General features: G+C 38.8%; 1 protein-coding gene across 1 annotated transcript; it reads right to left on the bottom strand.

Moving 5' to 3' along the window:
• Positions 1-1,599: 1,599 nt before the first annotated feature.
• On the bottom strand, positions 1,600-12,554 carry LOC129743613 (glutactin-like). The gene is made up of 4 exons (XM_055735689.1): positions 11,542-12,554; positions 2,745-3,119; positions 2,340-2,670; positions 1,600-2,268 (listed from the first exon to the last, which is right to left on the bottom strand). The coding sequence occupies exons 1-4, from the start codon at positions 12,436-12,438 to the stop codon at positions 2,156-2,158; spliced, it is 1,716 nt and encodes a 571-aa protein (XP_055591664.1). The 5' UTR covers positions 12,439-12,554; the 3' UTR covers positions 1,600-2,155.
• Between the last annotated feature and the right edge of the window lie 8,419 nt (positions 12,555-20,973).

Below are 20,973 nucleotides of genomic sequence, written 5' to 3' on the forward strand. Positions count from 1 at the left end.
ATGGCTCCGACGGAAAATTTTCGCATAAGCTCGATTTTTGTGCGGCTCAAAAGGCTTTCCAAGAGGATTTTACGAGTGACATCAGATTGTTTCTTGAAGACATTGTCGCAGGACAGAAGAATCCGCGCAAGAACGGGATGAAAATAAATGGTAATAGACAATTGTTGAAAAGTAAAAATTTTGGTACATCCGTTTTACCGCAAATCTTTTTGTTTCAGATACTGAGTTCCGGCTCATTCGAAGCGGGTAAAAATCGTTAAAATGTTTCCGAATAATCAGAAGGAAAATGCAGGGATTGGAAGTTTAACCAATTTTAAATGCGGCAACTGGAGGAGTTTCGGGAATCCCGGCAGTTCCTTAAGGACGGTGATAAACTGTGAAGGTAATGTACACACCAGATGCCAGCGGTACCTGGACTACCGACCAGAAGAGCATTCTGATTGAGAAATAAAATACACTATGAATTTCAGAATTATCGCTTTTTTATTAAATTGAAAAGAAAATTGGGAAAATAAACATCAGACTTGCTCATTAATATAATATGCCCCACATTTAGCCTCTGAATGCCAAAATTTATAGCTATAATCTGTCTAACATATGCCTTTTATGTGCCACCACACATAACGTTTCTATGTTTTTCGGTATGTGCGAGACACATAGTTTTCATTCGTGGAACAAATTGCAAAAATCTATATAGGCTCACACATAGTTCCAATGTGTCGATTTCGTTGAGTGTTGTTGAATGTATCGAAGGATTTTGAGGTACGTATTACAATGTTCAGGTAACATAAAAAAAAGTTTACCACTACATACTCTACCCTCCCATTTCAATGGTTTGCCGTTTAATTTTTGTAAATAATTGGTTAAAAATGCAGATGATTCAACAATAAATGTCACTGTTTCGGTTGCAAACCGTTCATCTAAATACGTCCGAAATTTCGGTTTGCCTCCAGAAGCGGACGACATCAAAGCGAAAGTCATGTCGAAGTTTGGAAAAATTAAGGAACTAATTCGCGAACGCTTTTCGGTTGATACGGGATTTCCCATTGTAAATGGGGTTAGAGGTGTGCATATGGAGGTGTTGGAAGAGATTCTACTACAACTATGTACATATCCAACACCGGAACCGGAACCTGTGCATTGGAATCAAGCATGGAGATGACGAAAATGGAAAAAGGAAAAAAGCGAGAACGAAACATAATGTCCAACGGAACCGGTGATACTTAGGAGATAATACCAGCAACTGAAATGGACAATCTGTTTGCGCAATCTCTAGACACTCGTTCTCGTAGAAAAGCGGCTAGGAGTTCTTCCTGTGCACCAAGACAAAGTCGAAAATAGTTAGCTTTGAAGGTTTTTGTATAAAATTTTGAATAAATAGTTTTAGAACAACCTATCAGAATGTGATCAGAAAACAGTTAGAAGAAATGTATTGTAAAATGTCAGTGTTGAAACAAATCTGAACAGGAAATATGTATAAAGGATTATTTTTTCATAATTCAAGAAACGTATATTTAAATAATAATAAAAAAAAAAAGTGTAGCTAAAACACACGGTAAGGCTTTATGTGTTAATGATGGGAGGTCATATTCGCACTGGTGCGCTCCACTTTATACTCGTTAACGAAATCACCTGCAGCAATACCTCACCTCCGTACAACCTCTCTTTCAACGACCGATCTCTCGTCGTAAGGATTCGGAATGCACACCCAAACCTCTGCTATTGGTGACTCGAGGCCTGATCTCTCCCCTGACGGACGACTCGAAATCAAACCTCTTATTAAATAGACTAGAGGTCTCTTCTCGTAATAGCCCGTGGTTCACGCACAAACCTCTGCTCTACACGACTAGACCCCTGATTTTTCCTCCAAAATCTTTCTTGGTCCTCTGTCGTTGATCGCCTCAGAAAGTGTGTTGCCGATCCTGATTATCCCCTGAGTCCTCTGAGCTAGCTGGTTGTTACAAAACGAGGGAGCTATATATAAACCAAAATCATACGATAGGCTACAAAATTTCAATTGTATTTTTTTGACATTTTTATAATCTAAAGATAGGTTTTTAATGTTTTATTTGGCACAATATCAGATTATTAATTCTACTCGATTAAAAGTTACCTTACAACTAATGTTTTACAAATGGTAGAAGAACACTTTATTTTATTTTTTCGACGCCTTAGCCTTCGCCTCCCGAGAAGTCACCGTGAACTCATCCAAGAAATTGTTTCCAATGCTGAACTGTTTGTCTATGTGTAGATATGGGCCGTAGACTTCTGTATGAGAGAAAAATATAAAAATAATTAAAATTTAAACATTTCTTCCTAAAATAACAAACATAACTTACGATTGAAGGCAGGCCATACGGGTACTCCCTCCGATTTGGGCACTCCATCGATAGCAAACGATGTCCACAGATCCACCATCTTTTTCGCAATTTCGGTATCCGCTTCGTTGAGCTTGGCCGCCGACTTCGGATACGGAAACAGGTACAGCAGATCGTTGTGGTGATGGACTCCCCCATCGAAGGGAATCCGGCTGATGTCTGTGTTGTATCCAAAACGGGTATGTTCCCCTTTGTAGTCGAAGCTGTACATGAACGTTTTATCTGGACTGTGGCGACTGTTGTACTGAGCCGATCGCAAAACTGTAGCTTTGATGATGGTTGTTCCGCACAACTATTGAATGGAAATGACAATTAAATCTAACTATACTATTGGCTCAATCAGTAGATATGATGATCGTTACTCACATCAATCAAGTTCGGTATCAGCTTTTTGAGGTCCCCGGCCCGGATGGCTTCGGTATCGAACAACGCCATTGCCGTCAGTGGCTCCAGAGCGTTACTGTGATCGGTGTATGCCAGGATGCGTCCCAACGTTTCCATCATATCGTGTTGCACAAATTCCTTGTCCCCGAGCAGCTTCAGATGGGCCAAGATGGTGAAAATATCTACCAACACAAACGAGCCCTCGTTCTTAACCACCCCGGTAAGCATTGGGAGATTCTTGCGGCCACCGCCTCGTTGCATCATCGAATAAGGGGTATGTGGCAGAATGCCTGAGGGTCCCCCAATCGTGAGCCGATGACCTCCGATGTTGTTGATTCCTTTCGGAGTTCCCTGCCACTGGAAAAAAGGAAAGAGTTTTTTCCTTGTTTTAGTCAAGGCTCTTAAGGATTTTTGTAATAATTACATAGATCAATGCGAAATTTCCAGCGGAGACCTCTCATACCAATCTTTACTGATTTTAACCTCAAAAATCTACTACTGTTCTAGGAAATTATGGATTAATCTAGCAAAATAGTTTGACGTAATCGGAAAATGTTCAGCTATTCAATAATCACTTGAGGGATTCGTACAATCACACTATTTCAATTTACACGGATGGGTCCATGTCTAATGGTAAGGTGGGCTTTAGAGTATCGAGTATATCTAAGGAATATGCTTTTCAATTAAATGAGGAATGTTCGGTATTTTCGGCTGAAGCCATGGCTATTCTCTTCGCGCTGACTACGATAGCTGCCAAATCAAAGTGCCATGCTGTTATATTCTCCGATTCCGCTAGTGTTCTGTCTGCTGTAGAATCTGGAAAATCTATCCATCCTTAGATAAGTAGCATTGAATTTGAGTTGACACGATTAAACGTATCTCTTTGTTGGATCCCTAGCCACGTTGGAATCACTGACAACGTTTCAGCCGACAATCTAGCCGCTAGAGAAAGAACTTGTGAACAAATCATTTTCGAAATTTCCACTCAAGATATAAAGGAGATACGAAAAACTTGGGAACAAACGTGGTTTAATAGCAGGCAACTTTTTCTTGGAGAAATCAAAAACACCAAAATTCCCTGGTGTGATAGAACAGATTCTTTGGAACGGCAATCACTCACGCGTCTCAAGAAAACTGTAATCTAGTGTATTTGTGTATGTATATGTATATTAGACTGCCAAAATTTGTATGGAAAATCAAAACCTGTGAAATGTTATGCGCTGCGAGCTGAAATTGATCCTAGTCCTAGTACAAGATCTCATGCCAAATTTGGGCCGGATCGGTTCACGGGAAGGGGTCGCTCAACGAGCCTGAAGTTTGTATGGGATTTTGAGACATTTTGTTCGGGAGAAAAATGAAAAACCAGTTTTTCATCAATAACTTTGGTTCCCGTCGGACGATTTCTTTCCAAAATAGTTTTTCTTAAAGCTTATATTATGAAAAATATTGCATCCGAAGACTGCATTTCGATAAGAGTTAAGATAAGAATGTTATAAGGCTTCAAAAATACACACAAAATTTTCGAGGCCAGAATTTAGCAAAAATTTGCTCAAATTTGACCAGCTAGAAACTTAGCAAAAAAATTAGCAATATTTTTTAACTATAATTTTAGCAAACGAGAAAAAAAGATAGCCGCCGCAATTTTTACTCAATTTTTTAGCAAAAACCGGAAGAAAAGATCGCCCGGATCTGAAATTTCAAAATTTATTGTTTTTTCTCTGGAGAATCAGGGAGAACGTTTGATTATGAAATAGAATTCACAAATTTACTTCACTTTCAATTTATTTTTAATTTTTTTTTTAATTTAATTTCACGTTCGATCAACGGAAATTCCGGTTCCATCTTCATCGACGAATGCACCAGAGTGTGTGCCGGATGCAGCTCGTTGAAATTCCAGCTGTGGTCCCCTTTATTTCTGGTCTGATGGGGGTTTTGTGTTGCAGTTGTAACCTGAAAGAAAAACAAACAATTTTGGATTTAAAAATCGGAAAATTTGTACAATTTATAATTCGCCCTTACCTGTACGCATCCGGTGTCGATTTGGTTAGTATTTTGTTGTTGACTTAGCCACCACTAGAACCACAAGCATCGAACTTTCGGAACCGCGCACAATCATGTCTGTTTGTTATTTTTCTTAAAACCCGCGGCGGCTGTTGTCTGTGCACAAAGCGGCTAGAAAAACTTTGTTTTGCTAAAGTCAAGCAAAATGAACTTTCTAATTGCTAAAATCAAGTAAATTTAGCTTTTTGCTAACTCAACAGTAAAAAAATATTTTTGCTAACGGAAAGTAACAGCGAAATTTTGCTAAGTGGAGCCCCGAAAGTTTTGTGTGTAGGCTAACTTTTTTAAGGATGGTATTCATCACTGTTAAGGGGGGGGGGGGGGGTTAGGTCTAACGGGTAAAAAAAACACCATTTTCATGATTTTTTTCTAGAGCTATCGTTCAAACAAATGTATTCAAAATTTTTGCATTATACAAAGCATTGTTAAAAGAACATTTAGTATTTTTTTCTTAGAAAAATATTGAAAAATGAACCGGTGGTGGAGCACTTTCGAGGATGCCTTTTAGAAAACAGGATTTGCGGTGGATACTGTATCTCAGCACAGAATCATCTGAAGTCAAAAAATCAGAGCAAAATATTTTTAATAGATGTTTTTCTGGACCCCAACGTTTTTATTTAACTTAAAAAAAATTGTATGAAATTTTTGTGGCTGTTGAAGTAAAAACTACGATTTTTCACGAAAAAATCCGCCATTGGTTATCTGTAAAATCTCCCCAAATTAAAAAAAAAAGAAAACGTTGGGGTCTGGTATTTTATATATAGAAAATATGTTCCAAATTTGAAAAGAATCGGATAAGTATTATTCAAATGACGGTGTCCACGGACTTTAAAAATGTGCTTTCGAGAAAAACGCGTTTGAAGTTTCTGCTCTTGCTTTCTTGCAGTATTAGATAGGAGGAGATAAAGGCCTATAATTTCTGCAGTTTTGCTTCAATTGACTTGAAAATTTGACACAACCTTCTTGAAATGTTTTACAATAAGAAAAAAACAAAATAAAAAAATCGATTTTTGGAAAGTGTGCATAAACTTAGGTTTTCACGCCTTACCTTACCTTATTAGCAAAACACAATTAGCAAAATAAAATAAAATCTTATATCTTCTACCATATTACTAAAAATAATGATTTAAAAAAATCGTTTAGGTTATTAAAAATGTTATGCTGATATGAAATATTCTTCAAGAAACCAATTTCCGTCTCAATTTTATTATGTTTTTCTTGTTTTTCTAAATGCTCAAAATCACATTTGAAAAGGTTTTGATAAATTACACAAGACCACAAAATTTACATTTTCCGAGCTGTAATGAATTTGAAAAATATGTAATGTTGACTAATTTGAGTGCCCTAAATCTAAAACTTTTAAACAAAAGCATATTACTTTAAAATAAATGTTTAAAATCCATTATAAACTTTCATCTAAACTTCAAGTAATTTTGAGTTCTGCCAAAAAAGTTATAGAATTTTTCTATTTATTTTTTTTTGTTTGAATAATTTTTAAAGTTGTTTCGAACCAAATTTAATTTTAGATATTTTTTAAAGCGTAAATCTAATCGTTTTGCAAATTCCATCAAATTTCTGAATAAAATCAAGGTTTTTTTTTTTAATTTCTGCAGTAATTTCAAAAGCACTTGTAATGATGTCTTTCCAATTTTTTTTAAACTGTTGAATTTTACTTTTTTGAATCATGCATCATCATCATCATCAAAATATTATTCCATAATTCAATGAATTCAATTTCAATAATAAATTAAATCGGAATCATATTTTTTCTTAAATGTATGTTTGATAGTTAATCAGTTACCACTGATTGATTTCACTTAAAACTGACACATTTTAAAACTCCATAAAATCAAAACTAAATGTAATAATCGAAATTTACCATAAGATTAGAGTTCAGGACGCTTAAATCTACCAAATCACTCATTTAAACATAAGCACCAAAATGCTGTTCCCTTGAGTTATCAATTAAATTCTATACAAATATTTTTATAACGGTACGACGTGTTTATTGGAAAAAAAAACCTTCTAAAATGTTATAAACCTTATCTTTTTTATCTTTATATTTTAATTTTCAAATAAATTTGCCGAATTTTTTAGTACAGTTTTTTTCAATTTTCAAATAAATTTACAGAATTTTGAAGTAAAAAAAAATCACATTTCAAATCGCAATTAACACTACGGTGGAATTTTTTAATCAACCCTTAAGTTGAAAATGAAGAACAGAAATGTAAATAAAGATGGATAATAAATAACAATTATCATCATTTCCTTAACAATTAATCATGGTCAGGGCCGTAGGAAGAACCGACTCATGGGGGGGGGGGGTTTGGTGACTGATTTTTACCAATGATTTTTTGACCAACAATGCACGAATACAAAAAAAATTAAAATAAATTATGTTTCTGACTATATGATGAATCATTTTTAAGTACTTTTACATTAAAAGTTTTCGTATAAAATCGCAACTCTAGAAAATTGGTCCTTTACCTAAAAGGTGAGTTTAATTTGCTTCATAGAGGGTTAAAATCTTCGAATTTGTTTACTGTATGGATGAAATGAAGAATATACAGAAAATAAATCAAATTTAATTAGGAATAAATTAAAATAATCGTTGTATTCGGCAACACTCTAGATGAATAAAATAAAATAAATTTCTATGACAACATTTGCTATTTTGGCAACACTTAACAAACAAACAAAACAAAGTCAGTCATTGATCTTTTCTTTCGAGCAACAGACGTGCTTAAGTGAATCTCTGAATTGAGATTAGTAAAATCACGACATTTACGAGTCTGGTAGTACAAAATTAGTTGATTTTAACATAAAATAAGCTTTTTTAGGAGAACCTTCCCTTTCCTTAAAAAAGCTTATTCTACGCTCAAATCAATCAAGCCCAATCTTCAAAACTATTTTACAAATTCAAAGATTTTAAATTTTGATGAAAATAAATCAAATTAAAAAAAGTGTAAGTTTGAAATTTTCAGATTTTCGGAGCAAATTGGTGTGGGGAAAACTTCAACCAAAGTGATGATTTTAATTTGCAATTTGGCTTTAAAAAAGACTTGAATATAAACACATTGCGTACCAAAGAAATATCTCGTTTATCGCATGCTGCTAATATGCTCCATTTAAAAGGAAAATTCAAATCTTATGAATTGAATAATGAAACCTCATTCTACAAAATTTAACACAACTCTTCCGTTACTCAAATAAATTAAATTAACAGTTTTTTGTCCATTGGTTTCTGAAATATAAAATGCCGAATTTTGGTATCTTTTATGTGTTAATAATGTTAAACTATAAATCGATAAAATATAAAACTTTCTGCAGATTTTTGTTTTTGTGAAGATCAGGTACATGTTTCTATAACAGCAAATATTTTTCATAAAGAATCAACTGCATAGTGAATCCTGTTGATGATTTTTTAAACAAAATTTGGATTTTCAAATAAAACAAAAAACTGAAATTCTACTTTTTATTTGTGACTTCCAGCTGAATTGTGTGAAATCAAATTAACAAGCAAACTTAAGTTCATGATCTTTTGAATTCCTCAACCTTTTATGTTGATTATAAAATTTATTTAAAAGCTAAATCTTTTTCTGAATTTTGAATCTGCATTCTGAATCAGAATTCTGAACCTGAATTCAAAAATGCGCTTTTAATCTGTATCCGAACTTCCATACGATTTCTGAAATGTACAAAAAAAAAAGATTTGCGAATCTTATACTAGATCAGAATTTTATAAGCCAAAATTTTGAGCCCTAATTCATGAATCTATTATTTAAATTCTGTTTTCAGGTTTAATCTAAATTAACTATTTTAATTATTTATTTTAGATCTGTATTGTGAATCTGAATTAAAATATGAATTTTAAATTATCTCAATCTAAGTTTTCAATTTTGGATTGTCATATCGAAGCTTTAAATGTTTTAATTTTTTGTAAGAATTAAGTTTAAGAACTCTGAATTTGAATATAAAACAATTTTTTCCTTTTTTCATATTCGGAAAACTATTATCACTCAATTTCTATTAACATTTTAGAAAATTTTGGAAAAGTGTAGCAGAATTTTGAACTTGGGATGGGTTTTTGAGGTTTGAGCATTAGTATTTAGTCTAGATTGTTACTCTTGATTAACCCTACTCTTTTATCATAATTTGGTTCAGAATTTAAAATTTTGAGTGTAGAGTATAATACTTCGCTTGCTATTTTGGATCTTCCCCCCCCCGTTCCTACGGCCATGATCATGGTTAATTTTTATCTGATTTGACATTTATTTCCGAATTCAGATTTTGTTTAATTTGTGTTTTGGAAAAAAAATTTTTTCTAATTTTTAAACAAGATTGATTAGAATGTATTTTGAAGCAAATTTCTAGAAAAAGGAACATCATTTTGTCTTACCGAAAATATCATTGATTTGAAACTTTCATTGGGATTGGTTCTGGAAATTTTGATTAATTTTATCAGTATTTTTTGACTATGTGTCATAATCATGAGTAAGAAAATGATGTTAGAATTACAACACAATTACATTTCCTTATTAATTGTATATTTTTGGTATTTTTATTTTTTTTTTGCGAAATTTTAATTTTGAAAATACCAGTGTTGTAGACAAAACTTGAAATCTAATTCATACACGAAATCAATTTTCCAGAATTTTTCAGATTCTAAATACTCAGATATTTTCCATTTTTGTTAAATTTTCTTTCTGAATTAATTACTCACCCATCGCAACCAGGGTTGCCAACATTTTTTTTCCAAATTCAGAGAGCTCGAAAATAAAAATGAGGCAAAATCAGGCTAACATAGAATGATTGAGCTTAGTGCCTTTTCTGGCCATCGTTTTAAAATGTTGTGGCACTAACATTCTAGCTAACTAGCAGCTTACTGTCACTTCAACTTGAATAAAAAGCATATATATTCACAATAAAAAAAATATATCGCGTTTAATTTTTGTATTTTCATGAAAGTATGAAAAAACAAAAAAATATCGCGTTTAATTTTTGTATTTTCAAGCTTTTTATTCATTTTTCATATTACCAGTCATGACCATCATGATTGACCAGCTTTCACACGTTTAACTGACGAAATATACCGTTTTTTTTCGAATGTGTTATATGTTATTCAGTAGTTGTTTTAAAATTAACTTTTTTGGACTCGTTTTATTCCAACACTTTACTATTTGAGATACTAACCAAATTCTAGTTCTCGCGAAGTTAATCTTAATTATGGCAAATTTCAAAAGTTTGAAACAATAATTCCGATTTCTAAACAAAGTGAACGAATGTTTGCATACGACAATGATATTTTCCAGTCATTAATCATCTAGTAATAGAATTTTTATAAACAGTACATTTCCCTAAGTTGCTGACTTTGGATCATAAATCAATCATTTGGCAATTGGCTGATTGTTGGGCGAAAACATGATATGTTTTTTCGTAAAACGAATAACTTTCGAAAATGGATAAAATTCTTTAAAAAAAAATTTGTGCACTTTTTCGGCAAAACTCTTGAATAAAACATGATTTTAAAAATTTTAAGTTTTTACGCAATAATCAACTTTCCCGAATACCGCAAGTTATTTTGACTTTGAAATTAAGGAAATTTAATTTATTTTTTTTATTTTTTCCCGCTGTGTTAAAAGGAAATTCCCAGAAAAATTTCAAACCAAAATGAATTATAGATATTTTTCAAAGTATAAGTTAAAACGTTTTGCAGTCTTCAACTAAGAAGTAAAAAATATTAAAAAGATATCAATGAATGATTTATCATAAAACTTTAAACACCTTATCAGTAAAACTGGATGCGTAAGACAACATCTGAAAAAAACTTCGGGTCCATGGCGCAAAAATCTTCTAAAACTAGCCTTAAAACATTGATAGAAGATTTGAATTTCAATAGAGTATGAAGTTATTGAGTTCAAGGTTGGAGAGAAGACGAGCAAGCACTGAATTTTCATTGAGTTTTGAACGGATATGTACAAATTTTATGTGAGAAACCAAAAAAAAATAGGCAATCAGACTTATCTCCAAAAATTAGAGAAAAAACGTGGCTTATCAGGTTATCAGACAGGACCCTTAAAAATCAGGCACACTGACATCTCTGATCGCGACACGTAGGTACTTATGATTTTTATATGCAAATCAATAAAATTGAATTTTAACTGAATTTATTAGATAAGTTCATGTCACTCATGCAGTTTTTTTACAGTTCTTTGTGACATTCTATGGCTTCGCGAACGAATATATTCATTATATGAATTCTTAGCATGTAAGTAGAAAATTTTGTAAGTTAAATAAAAAAAATTTTTTTTAGTAAAACTTTGTTCTTATTTATGCCAAGGAAATGGAGACGTTTTCTTTGTAACACCATCACGTATAAACGGACGGTCGGAATGATGCGAAATTCGGTATCCGAGGGTTTTTCGGGTCAGAGGTGGTTTGTATAATAGTTTCGAGAATTTCTAAGGGACCTTATACAAAATCAACTTAAAATGGGACACAACTCGAACAATTTTAAGACGATTTTCATGAAAATTGATTCACGACCACGAAGAAGTTAATGACGTGTACATTATGTTAAACATTTATAACAATTTATTAAGTTTATAGTAAAACGAAGTTTACCGTGCCAGCTAGTTGCCTCATAGAAATCTCAAAATTCAACAGTATAAAACCAAATTACAAAACAAAGTTTGAACCCAAACTTTGAAATACTTACCATATGCTGCGAAAAACATTTCAGCAGTGTGTACGCATCCAACTGCATCAAAAACTTTTCAACTTCCGCCAGAGACGCCCCTTTATCACATCCAGCCCTCTGTGCAATATCCCGTGCGTTTCGTTCCGGGTTAAAATCCACCGACCAACTACTGGCCAAACCAGATCCGGAGTTCAAGATCACTTTCCCGAAGAGGGACTCGTCCTGTCCCACTGGACTAAACATGAGCGCTGATATCATTGCGGCACCTGCCGATTGACCGAATGCTGTCACATTTTCCGGATCACCTCCAAAGGAACTGATGTACTTCTGGACCCACTGGAAGGCCAGCAACATGTCAGCCATGGCAGCGTTTCCGGGAATGTTTTCCGTTTTGGTTGAAAGAAAGCCTAGCGCAGATAATCGGTATTGAGGAACTACTAGAACGACGTCTTTCTCTAGAAGGTATTCCGGAGGATGTTGAGCGGCACTTCCGCTGTAAAATCCTCCACCATGGATATAAACGATAACAGGCTTTTTGCCGGACAGATCTTTGCTGTAGACACACAAGCTGACGCAATCTTCTATATCTTTCAACTCTTCTGGGGTCATTTTCTTTAAATCGCCATAGAATGGCGAAGCTCTGCCACGCTTCGAAACGTCCAAAACTCCCTCCCAAGGTTCAGCTGGAACCGGGGCCTTGAAACGTCGCTCCCCGGTTGGAGGTTCGGCATAACGGATATTCAGGAACTGCTGTATCGTAGCACCACTCCAAGCACTTTGCGTATAAGAACCCTTCAAAGATCCCTGACCCGGAATGTGCACTATGGGATTAGGAATCTCACTGCCAGCCACAGTTGAGTGAGATCGCTGAACCAATCTCCCAAAACGGGACAAAAACTTTGATAGATGCACCATTTTCAATCACTTTCAAATAGTAAGGCCCTTTTTGATTCAAAACCACATTCTATTGAACACTTTCAACTTTTAAAAATATCACTTCCGAAACCATCAACAAAAATTTCTTAGCCCGGCGAAGCATAGACTGGGTCCACGTGTAGCCGAAACGCGGCCTTAAATAGCGAACTGCGCGAACGAAAATTTTCGCAAATCCAAACTTTGGGATTATCTTTTTATCTATCGACACTCGGAAGCACCTTCCGATGAACAATTCTGCAAACGTCGAGGACAAAACTCAAGCTCACCAAACCACGACCAATGTCAGTAAATGGATTAGGATGAAATTTGCTGGATTCCTATCACAAGACAAGGATTAGTGGAAGATTTACATTAGCTGATAACTCAAAAAACAAAATATCGAAGATATCGTTTCGAGGCACATTCAAATCACGCCTTTGCCTGCCGCCGTCGGTCTGTACATATCCACTGAACTGTTTGGCGATTTTCAGAAATAAATTGTTGCTACTCGCGGGTTTTGCGCTAACGTAAACACAAAAACCGTTTGAGCTGCCCGCGTAGCGCATCGGAAGGTTCGCTACAAACTTGTCAGCATAAATTTAAGGAAACTATATATCAACCTAGTGATAATAAGCCATCAACAGTTTAAACTCCCTCAGTTAAATAATGAAGATAACTAGATTCCAATCGATCACGCGACTTCTGGTTGGGGTAGGTTGGCCGACAGATGATTTGCGCTTGACGGGATGGTATTAAAGGGAATTTTATTTTATCTTTGTTGACGGCGACGTTTCCGTGCATTATCTGTTTAAGCTTAAAAATGATTGCGAAACATTTTTATTTATCGAAAAAAAATCTTTTTCAAACTCGGATTTCGGATTTCAGAAATCGATATAATCAACTAAGCTATAATTAATCTGGGTTTAGAGATTATCACAGCTCAGAAGCTGCCTTCTTTTAATGTTCATAATGACATTGCTTAGCAACAATTTAAACTCCCATATTTTATAAACAAGTTATGTTGTCGCATATTTCTTTCAAGCTAAATACAAAATCAATATGAAACTTTTTAAGTGAACATTTGGTAGGGGAGAGTGGGGTATTATGGGCCACTTTTTTAGTTGCTCCATAACTTTTTTATTTTTTTTTTTCAATTATAGTGATTTTATCATGTTTATGTCATTCTTGACTTATGTAGGAACCGTAGGAATCGTACGAACCGTTCAAACCGTATGAACCGTGGGAACCGTACACGCAAAATAATTTACAAATTGATTATGCAAGATTTTTCATGGAAATTAAGATTTTTTGGCATCTCATCGATTTGACATATGTTTTGTAGTAACTGCTTTAAATTACATAGCTGCCTCATGAATTTCGCGTAAAATTGAGGTGGATGATTTAAAGTCCATTTGGATCATTTTTTTACGAACGTGTGCTTGTACGAATTCTTATAAGAAAATTGTCAGTCCTCCTTTCAGACAGTTGACTTTGTTTAAGATGTCAAATTTCTTAATGTTATGGCTGTTTTTTTAAATTTCAGGTTTCCGCGATAGTTTGAAAATTACCCGATTCTCACGATCAGGCAGAAAAATTAATTCTTCCACCGGTCGGAAAGTTGGTCGTTTAGTTAGATAAGATCCGACAACCGGAAATGGGATCGGTTGGATATCGATAAGTTTTTCCAACAAGCAGGATTCTAAGCTGCAAGAGAAAAATTAAGCGTTTGTATTCTGGGGAGTTTGATTTATAATAAGGAATTCAGGATTTTCATAAGGAAAAACATCTTTAAACCGATGTGTTTTTGTTGATATTTCTCAGAGAATTGACCCAGCTTGGCATCCGCTAGAACACTTCATCGGGATAGAGCGATAGTGCCTCAGATTTTGATTCAAAAGAGTCGGAACCGAACCGTAGGAACCGTACGAACCGTAGGAATCGGAGAAACCGTAGGAACCGTACGAACCGTTGGGACCGTAGGAACCGTACGAACCGTAGAAACCGTAGGAACCGGACGAACCGTAGAATCCGTACGAACCGTACGAACCGTATGAACCGTAGGAACCGTATGATCCGTAGGAACCGTAGGAACCGTACGAACCATAGAAATCGTAGGAACCGTACGAACCGTAGAAACCGTAGGAACCGTAGGAACCGTACGAACCGTAGGAACCGTAGGAACCGTAGGAACAGTATAAACCGTACGAACCGTAGGAACCGTATGAAACCTACGAACCGTTTAAACCATAGGAACCGAAGGAACCGTACGAACCGTACGAACCGTACGAACCGTAGAAACCGTAGGAACCGAAAGAACCGTAGGAACCGTAGGAACCGCAGAAACCGTAGGAACCGTACGAACCGTAGGAACCGTACGAACCGTAGTAACCGTACGAACCGTACGAACCGTAGAAACCGTAGGAACCGTACGAACCGTAGGAACCGTACGAACCGAAGAAACCGTAGGAACCGTATGAACCGTATGAACCGTATGAACCGTTGAAACCGTACGAACCGTAGGAACCGTACGAACCGTAGAAACCGTAGGGATCGTACGAACCGTAGGAACCGTACGAACCGTATGAACCGTACGAACCGTAGAAACCGTAGGAACCGTACGAACCGTAGGAACCGTAGAAACCGTAGGAACCGTACGAACCGTAGAAACCGTAGGAACCGTACGAACCGTATGAACCGTACGAACCGTAGAAACCGTAGGAACCGTACGAACCGTAGGAACCGTACGAACCGAAGAAACCGTAGGAACCGTATGAACAGTATGAACCGTAAGAACCGTATAAACCATAGGAACCGTACGAACCGTACGAATCGTGCGAACCGTACGAACCGTACGAACCGCAGGAACCGAAGGAACCGTAGGAACCATACAGACGTACGAACCGCAGAAACCGTACGAACCATACGAACCGTACGAACCGTAGAAACCCTAGGAACCGTACGAACCGTAGAAATCGTAGGAACCGTACGAACCGTATGAACCGTACGAACCGTAGAAACTGTAGGAACCGTACGAACCGTAGGAACCGTACGAACCGTAGGAACCGTACGAACCGAAGAAATAGTATGAACAGTATGAACCGTAAGAACCGTATAAACCATAGGAACCGTACGAACCGTATGAACCGTGCGAACCGTAGGAACCGTAAGAGCCGTACGAACCGTAGGAACCGTAAGAACCGTAGAAACCGTAGGAACCGTATGAACCGTAGAAACCGTACGAATCGTACGAACCGTAGAAACCGTAGGAACCGTACAATCCGTATGAACCGTACGAACGGTTGGGACCGTAGGAACCGTACGAACCGTACAAACCGTAGAAATCGTACGAATCGTACTAACCGTTGGGACCGTAAGAACCGTACAAACCGTAGAAACCGTAGGAACCGTACAATCCGTAGGAACCGTAAGAAACGTTGGGACCGTAGGAACCGTAGGAACCGTACAAACCGTAGAAACCGTACGAATCGTACAAACCGTTGGGACCGTAGGAACCGTAGAAACCGTAGGAACCGTACGAACCGTAGGAACCGTACGAACCGTATGCACCGTAGGAACCGTAGGAACCGTAGGAACCGTACGAACCGTAGAAACCGTACGAACCGTATGAACCGTTGGAACCGTACGAACCGTGGAAACCGTAGAAACCGTGAAAACCGTACGAACCGTAGAAACCGTAGGAACCGTAGGAACCGTATGAACCGTACGAACCGTAGAAACCGTAGGAACCGTACGAACCGTAGGAACCGTACGAATCGTAGGAACCGTAGGAAACGTACGAACCGTAGGAACCGTACGAACCGTAGGAACCGAACGAACCGTACGAACCGTAGGAACCGTACGAACCGTAGGAACCGTATGTACCTATGAACCGTATGAACCGTACGAACCGCAGAAACCGTACGAACCGTAGGAACCGTACGGACGTACGAACCGTAGAAACCGTATGAACCGTATGAACCGTAGAAACCGTAGGAAACGTACGAACCGTAGGAACTGTACGAACCGTAGGGACCGAACGAACCGTACGAACCGTAGGAACCGTAGAAACCGTAGGAACCGTACGAACCGTAGGAACCGTAGGAACCGTAGGAACCGAAGGAACCGAATGAATCGTACGGACCGTAGAAACCGTAGAAACCGTAGGAATCGTAGGAACCGTACGAACCGTACGAACCGTAGAAACCGTAAGAACCGCAGGAACCGTAGGAACCGTACGGACGTACATACCGTAGAAACCGTATGAACCGTAGGAACCGTACGAACCGTAGAATCCGTAGGAACCGTACGAACCGAAGAAACCGTATGAACCGTAGGAACCCGAGGAACCGTAGAAACCGTAGGAACCGTACAAACCGAAGAAACCGTAGGAACCGTAAGATCCGTACGAACCGTAGAAACCGTAGGAACCATACGAACCGTAGGAACCGTACGAACCGTACGAACCGTAGGAACCGATTGAAACGTACGAACCGTAGAATCCGTACACACAAAATTTTCGAGGCCGGAATTTAGCAAAATTTTGCTCAAATTTGACCAGCTAGAAACTTAGCAATCAATTTAGCAATATTTTTTAACTAAAATTTTAGCAAACGAGAAAAAAAGTTAGCCGCCACTGTTTTTACTCAAATTTTTAGCAAAAACCGGAGAAAAAGATTGCCCGGATCCGTAATTTAATGTTTTGTTATTTTTTCTATGGAGAATCAGGGGAATGTTTGATTATTGAGTAGAATACACAAATTTCATTCACTTATAATTTATTTTTAACATTTAAAAAAAATCACACTTTTTGTAAAACGGAAATTCCGATTCAGGGAACGCACCTACTGGCTAGCGAAATCCCATGCCATCTTCATCAAAGGTACAGCACCGGGGTGTTTGCCGGATGCAGCTCGTTTCCAGTTGTGGTCCTTCTTTATTGCCGTTGCGGGTTTCGTGTTGCAGTTTTAACCTGGTAAAAAAAACAAACACACAAATTTTAAATTTAAAAATTAAATCTGAACATTTTAAGATCGGACCTTACCTGTAAGCATCCGGTGTCGATTCAGATACCATTTAGTCGTGGAGTTGGCCACCACAAGAACCACCAGCAACGAACAACCGGAACCGCTCTTAATCGCGACAGCTTTTTATTTTCCTCCAAATTGGCGCGGCGGCTGGTGTCTGTGAACAAAGCGGCTGAAAAACCTTTGTTTTACTAAAATCAAGTAAAATGACCTTTTGTATTACTAAAATCAAGTAAATTCAACTTTTTGCTAACTCAACAGTAAAAAAATATTTTTGCTAACGGAAAGTAACAGCGAAATTTTGCTAAGTGGAGCCCCGAAATTTTTGTGTGTAGGAATCGTATGAACCGTAGGAACAGTATAAACCGTACGAACCGTAGGAACCGTATGAAACCTACGAACCGTTAAAACCATAGGAACCGTAGGAACCGTACGAACCGTAGGAACCGTACGAACCGAAGGAACCGTATGAACAGTATGAACCGTATGAACCGTAAGAACCGTATAAACCATAGGAACCGTACAAACCGTACGAATCGTGCGAACCGTACGAACCGTACGAACCGCAGGAACCGAAAGAACCGTAGGAACCATACAGACGTACGAACCGCAGAAACCGTACGAACCGTAGAAACCGTACGAACCGTAGAAACCGTAGGAACCGTACGAACCGTATGAACCGTACGAACCGTAGAAACCGTAGGAACCGTACGAACCGTAGGAACCGTACGAACCGAAGAAACCGTAGGAACCGTACTAACCGTAGGAACCGTACGAACCGAAGAAACCGTAGGAAACGTATGAACCGTGCGAACCGTAGGAACCGTATATAAGAGCCGTACGAACCGTGGGAACCGTAAGAACCGTAGAAACCGTAGGAACCGTATGAACCGTAGAAACCGTACGAATCGTACGAACCGTAGAAACCGTAGGAACCATACAATCCGTAGGAACCGTACGAACGGTTGGGACCGTAGGAACCGTACGAACCGTACAAACCGTAGAAACCGTACGAATCGTACTAACCGTTGGGACCGTAAGAACCGTACAAACCGTAGAAACCGTAGGAACCGTACAATCCGTAGGAACCGTACGAACCGTTGGGACCGTAGGAACCGTACGAACCGTACAAACCGTAGAAACCGTACGAATCGTACTAACCGTTGGGACCGTAGGAACCGTACAAACCGTAGGAACCGTACGAACCGTAGGAACCGTAGGAACCGTATGCACCGTAGGAACCGTACGAACCGTAGAAACCGTACGAACCGTATGAACCGTTGGAACCGTACGAACCGTAGAAACCGTAGAAACCGTGAAAACCGTACGAACCATAGAAACCGTAGGAACCGTAGGAACCGTATGAACCGTACGAACCGTAGAAACCGTAGGAACCGTACGAACCGTAGGAACCGTACGAACCGTAGGGACCGAACGAACCGTACGAACCGTAGGAACCGTACGAACCGTAGGAACCGTACGAACCGTAGGAACCGTATGTACCTATGAACCGTATGAACCGTACGAACCGCAGAAACCGTACAAACCGTAGGAACCGTACGGACGTACGAACCGTAGAAACCGTATGAACCGTATGAATCGTAGAAACCGTAGGAAACGTACGAACCGTAGGAACCGTACGAACCGTAGGGACCGAACGAACCGTAGGAACCGTAGAAACCGTAGGAACCGTACGAACCGTAGGAACCGTAGGAACCGTAGGAACCGAAGGAACCGAATGAATCGTACGGACCGTAGAAACCGTAGAAACCGTAAGAACCGCAGGAACCGTAGGAACCGTACGGACGTACATACCGTAGAAACCGTATGAACCGTAGGAACCGTACGAACCGTAGAATCCGTAGGACCCGTACGAACCGTAGAAACCGTATGAACCGTAGGAACCCGAGGAACCGTAGAAACCGTAGGAACCGTACAAACCGAAGAAACCGTAGGAACCGTAAGATCCGTACGAACCGTAGGAACCGTAAGAACCGTAGGAACCGTAGGAACCGAAGGAACCGAATGAATCGTACGAACCGTAGAAACCGTAGAAACCGTAGGAACCGTAGGAACCGTACGAACCGTAGGAACCGTAGAAACCGTAAGAACCGCAGGAACCGTAGGAACCGTACGGACGTACATACCGTAGAAACCGTATGAACCGTAGGAACCGTACGAACCGTAGAATCCGTATGAATCGTACGAACCGTAGAAACCGTACGAACCGTAGGAACCCGAGGAACCGTAGAAACTGTAGGAACCGTACAAACCGAAGAAACCGTAGGAACCGTAAGATCCGTACGAACCGTAGGAACCGTAGAAACCGTAGGAACCTTACGAACCGAAGAAACCGTAGGAATCGTATGAACCGTAGGAACAGTATAAACCGTACGAACCGTAGGAACCGTATGAAACCTACGAACCGTTAAAACAATAGGAACTGTAGGAACCGTACGAACCGTAGAAACCGTAGAAACCGTACGAACCGTATGAACCGAATGAACCGTATGAACCGTACGAACCGTACGAACCGTAGGAACCGTAGGAACCGTAGGAACAGTATAAACCGTACGAACCGTAGGAACCGTATGAAACCTACGAACCGTTAAAACCATAGGAACCGTAGGAACCGTACGAACCGTAGGAACCGTACGAACCGTAGGAACCGTACGAACCGTGGAAACCGTAGGAACCGTATGAACCGTACGAACCGTAGGAACCGTACGAACCGCAGGAACCGTACGAACCGTAGAAACCGTTAGAACCGTACCGTAGAAACGGTAAGAACCGTACGAACCGTAGGAACCGAAGGATTCCTATGGACCGTCCGAACTGTAGAAACTGTCCGAACCGTACGAAGAACCGTACGAACCGCAGGAACCGTATGAACCGTAGGAACCGTACGATCCGTAGAAATCGTACGAACCGTATGAACCGTAGGAAACGAACCGTAGAAACCGAAGGAACCGTACGAACCGTAGAAACCGTACGAACCGTAGGAACCGTAGAAATCGTAGGAACCGTACGAACCGTAGGAACCGTAGGAACCGTAGGAACCGTACGAACCGTAAGAACCGTACGAACCGTAGGAACCGTAGAAACCGTACGAACCGTAGGAACCGTACGAACCGAAGAAACCGTAGGAACCGTATGAATCGTAGGAACCGTACGATCCGTAGAAATCGTACGAACCGTATGAACCGTAGGAAACGAACCGTAGAAACCGTAGGAACCGTAGAAACCGTTGGAACCGTACGAACCGTATAAACCGTAGGAACCGTACCCAAGTAACCAAAAGTTCCATAAAACAGTCTCTTAAAAGCTTACTCAGCCCTTCTCGAAGGCTGTATAGTATTCTATTCAGCTGAAAATTTAAGTTCTTATCCACACTTTCAATTTCTATAATCAAAGCTGAGTAGAAGGCTATTCAGCCTTTGCATGAAACTTTCAGTAAAGAGAAAAATGGAAAAAAAACATAGCGTTCACTTTTTACGTACTTTGAAATCTA

Source organism: Uranotaenia lowii, chromosome 2, assembly GCF_029784155.1.
Source record: "Uranotaenia lowii strain MFRU-FL chromosome 2, ASM2978415v1, whole genome shotgun sequence".
Lineage (NCBI taxonomy): Eukaryota > Metazoa > Arthropoda > Insecta > Diptera > Culicidae > Uranotaenia > Uranotaenia lowii.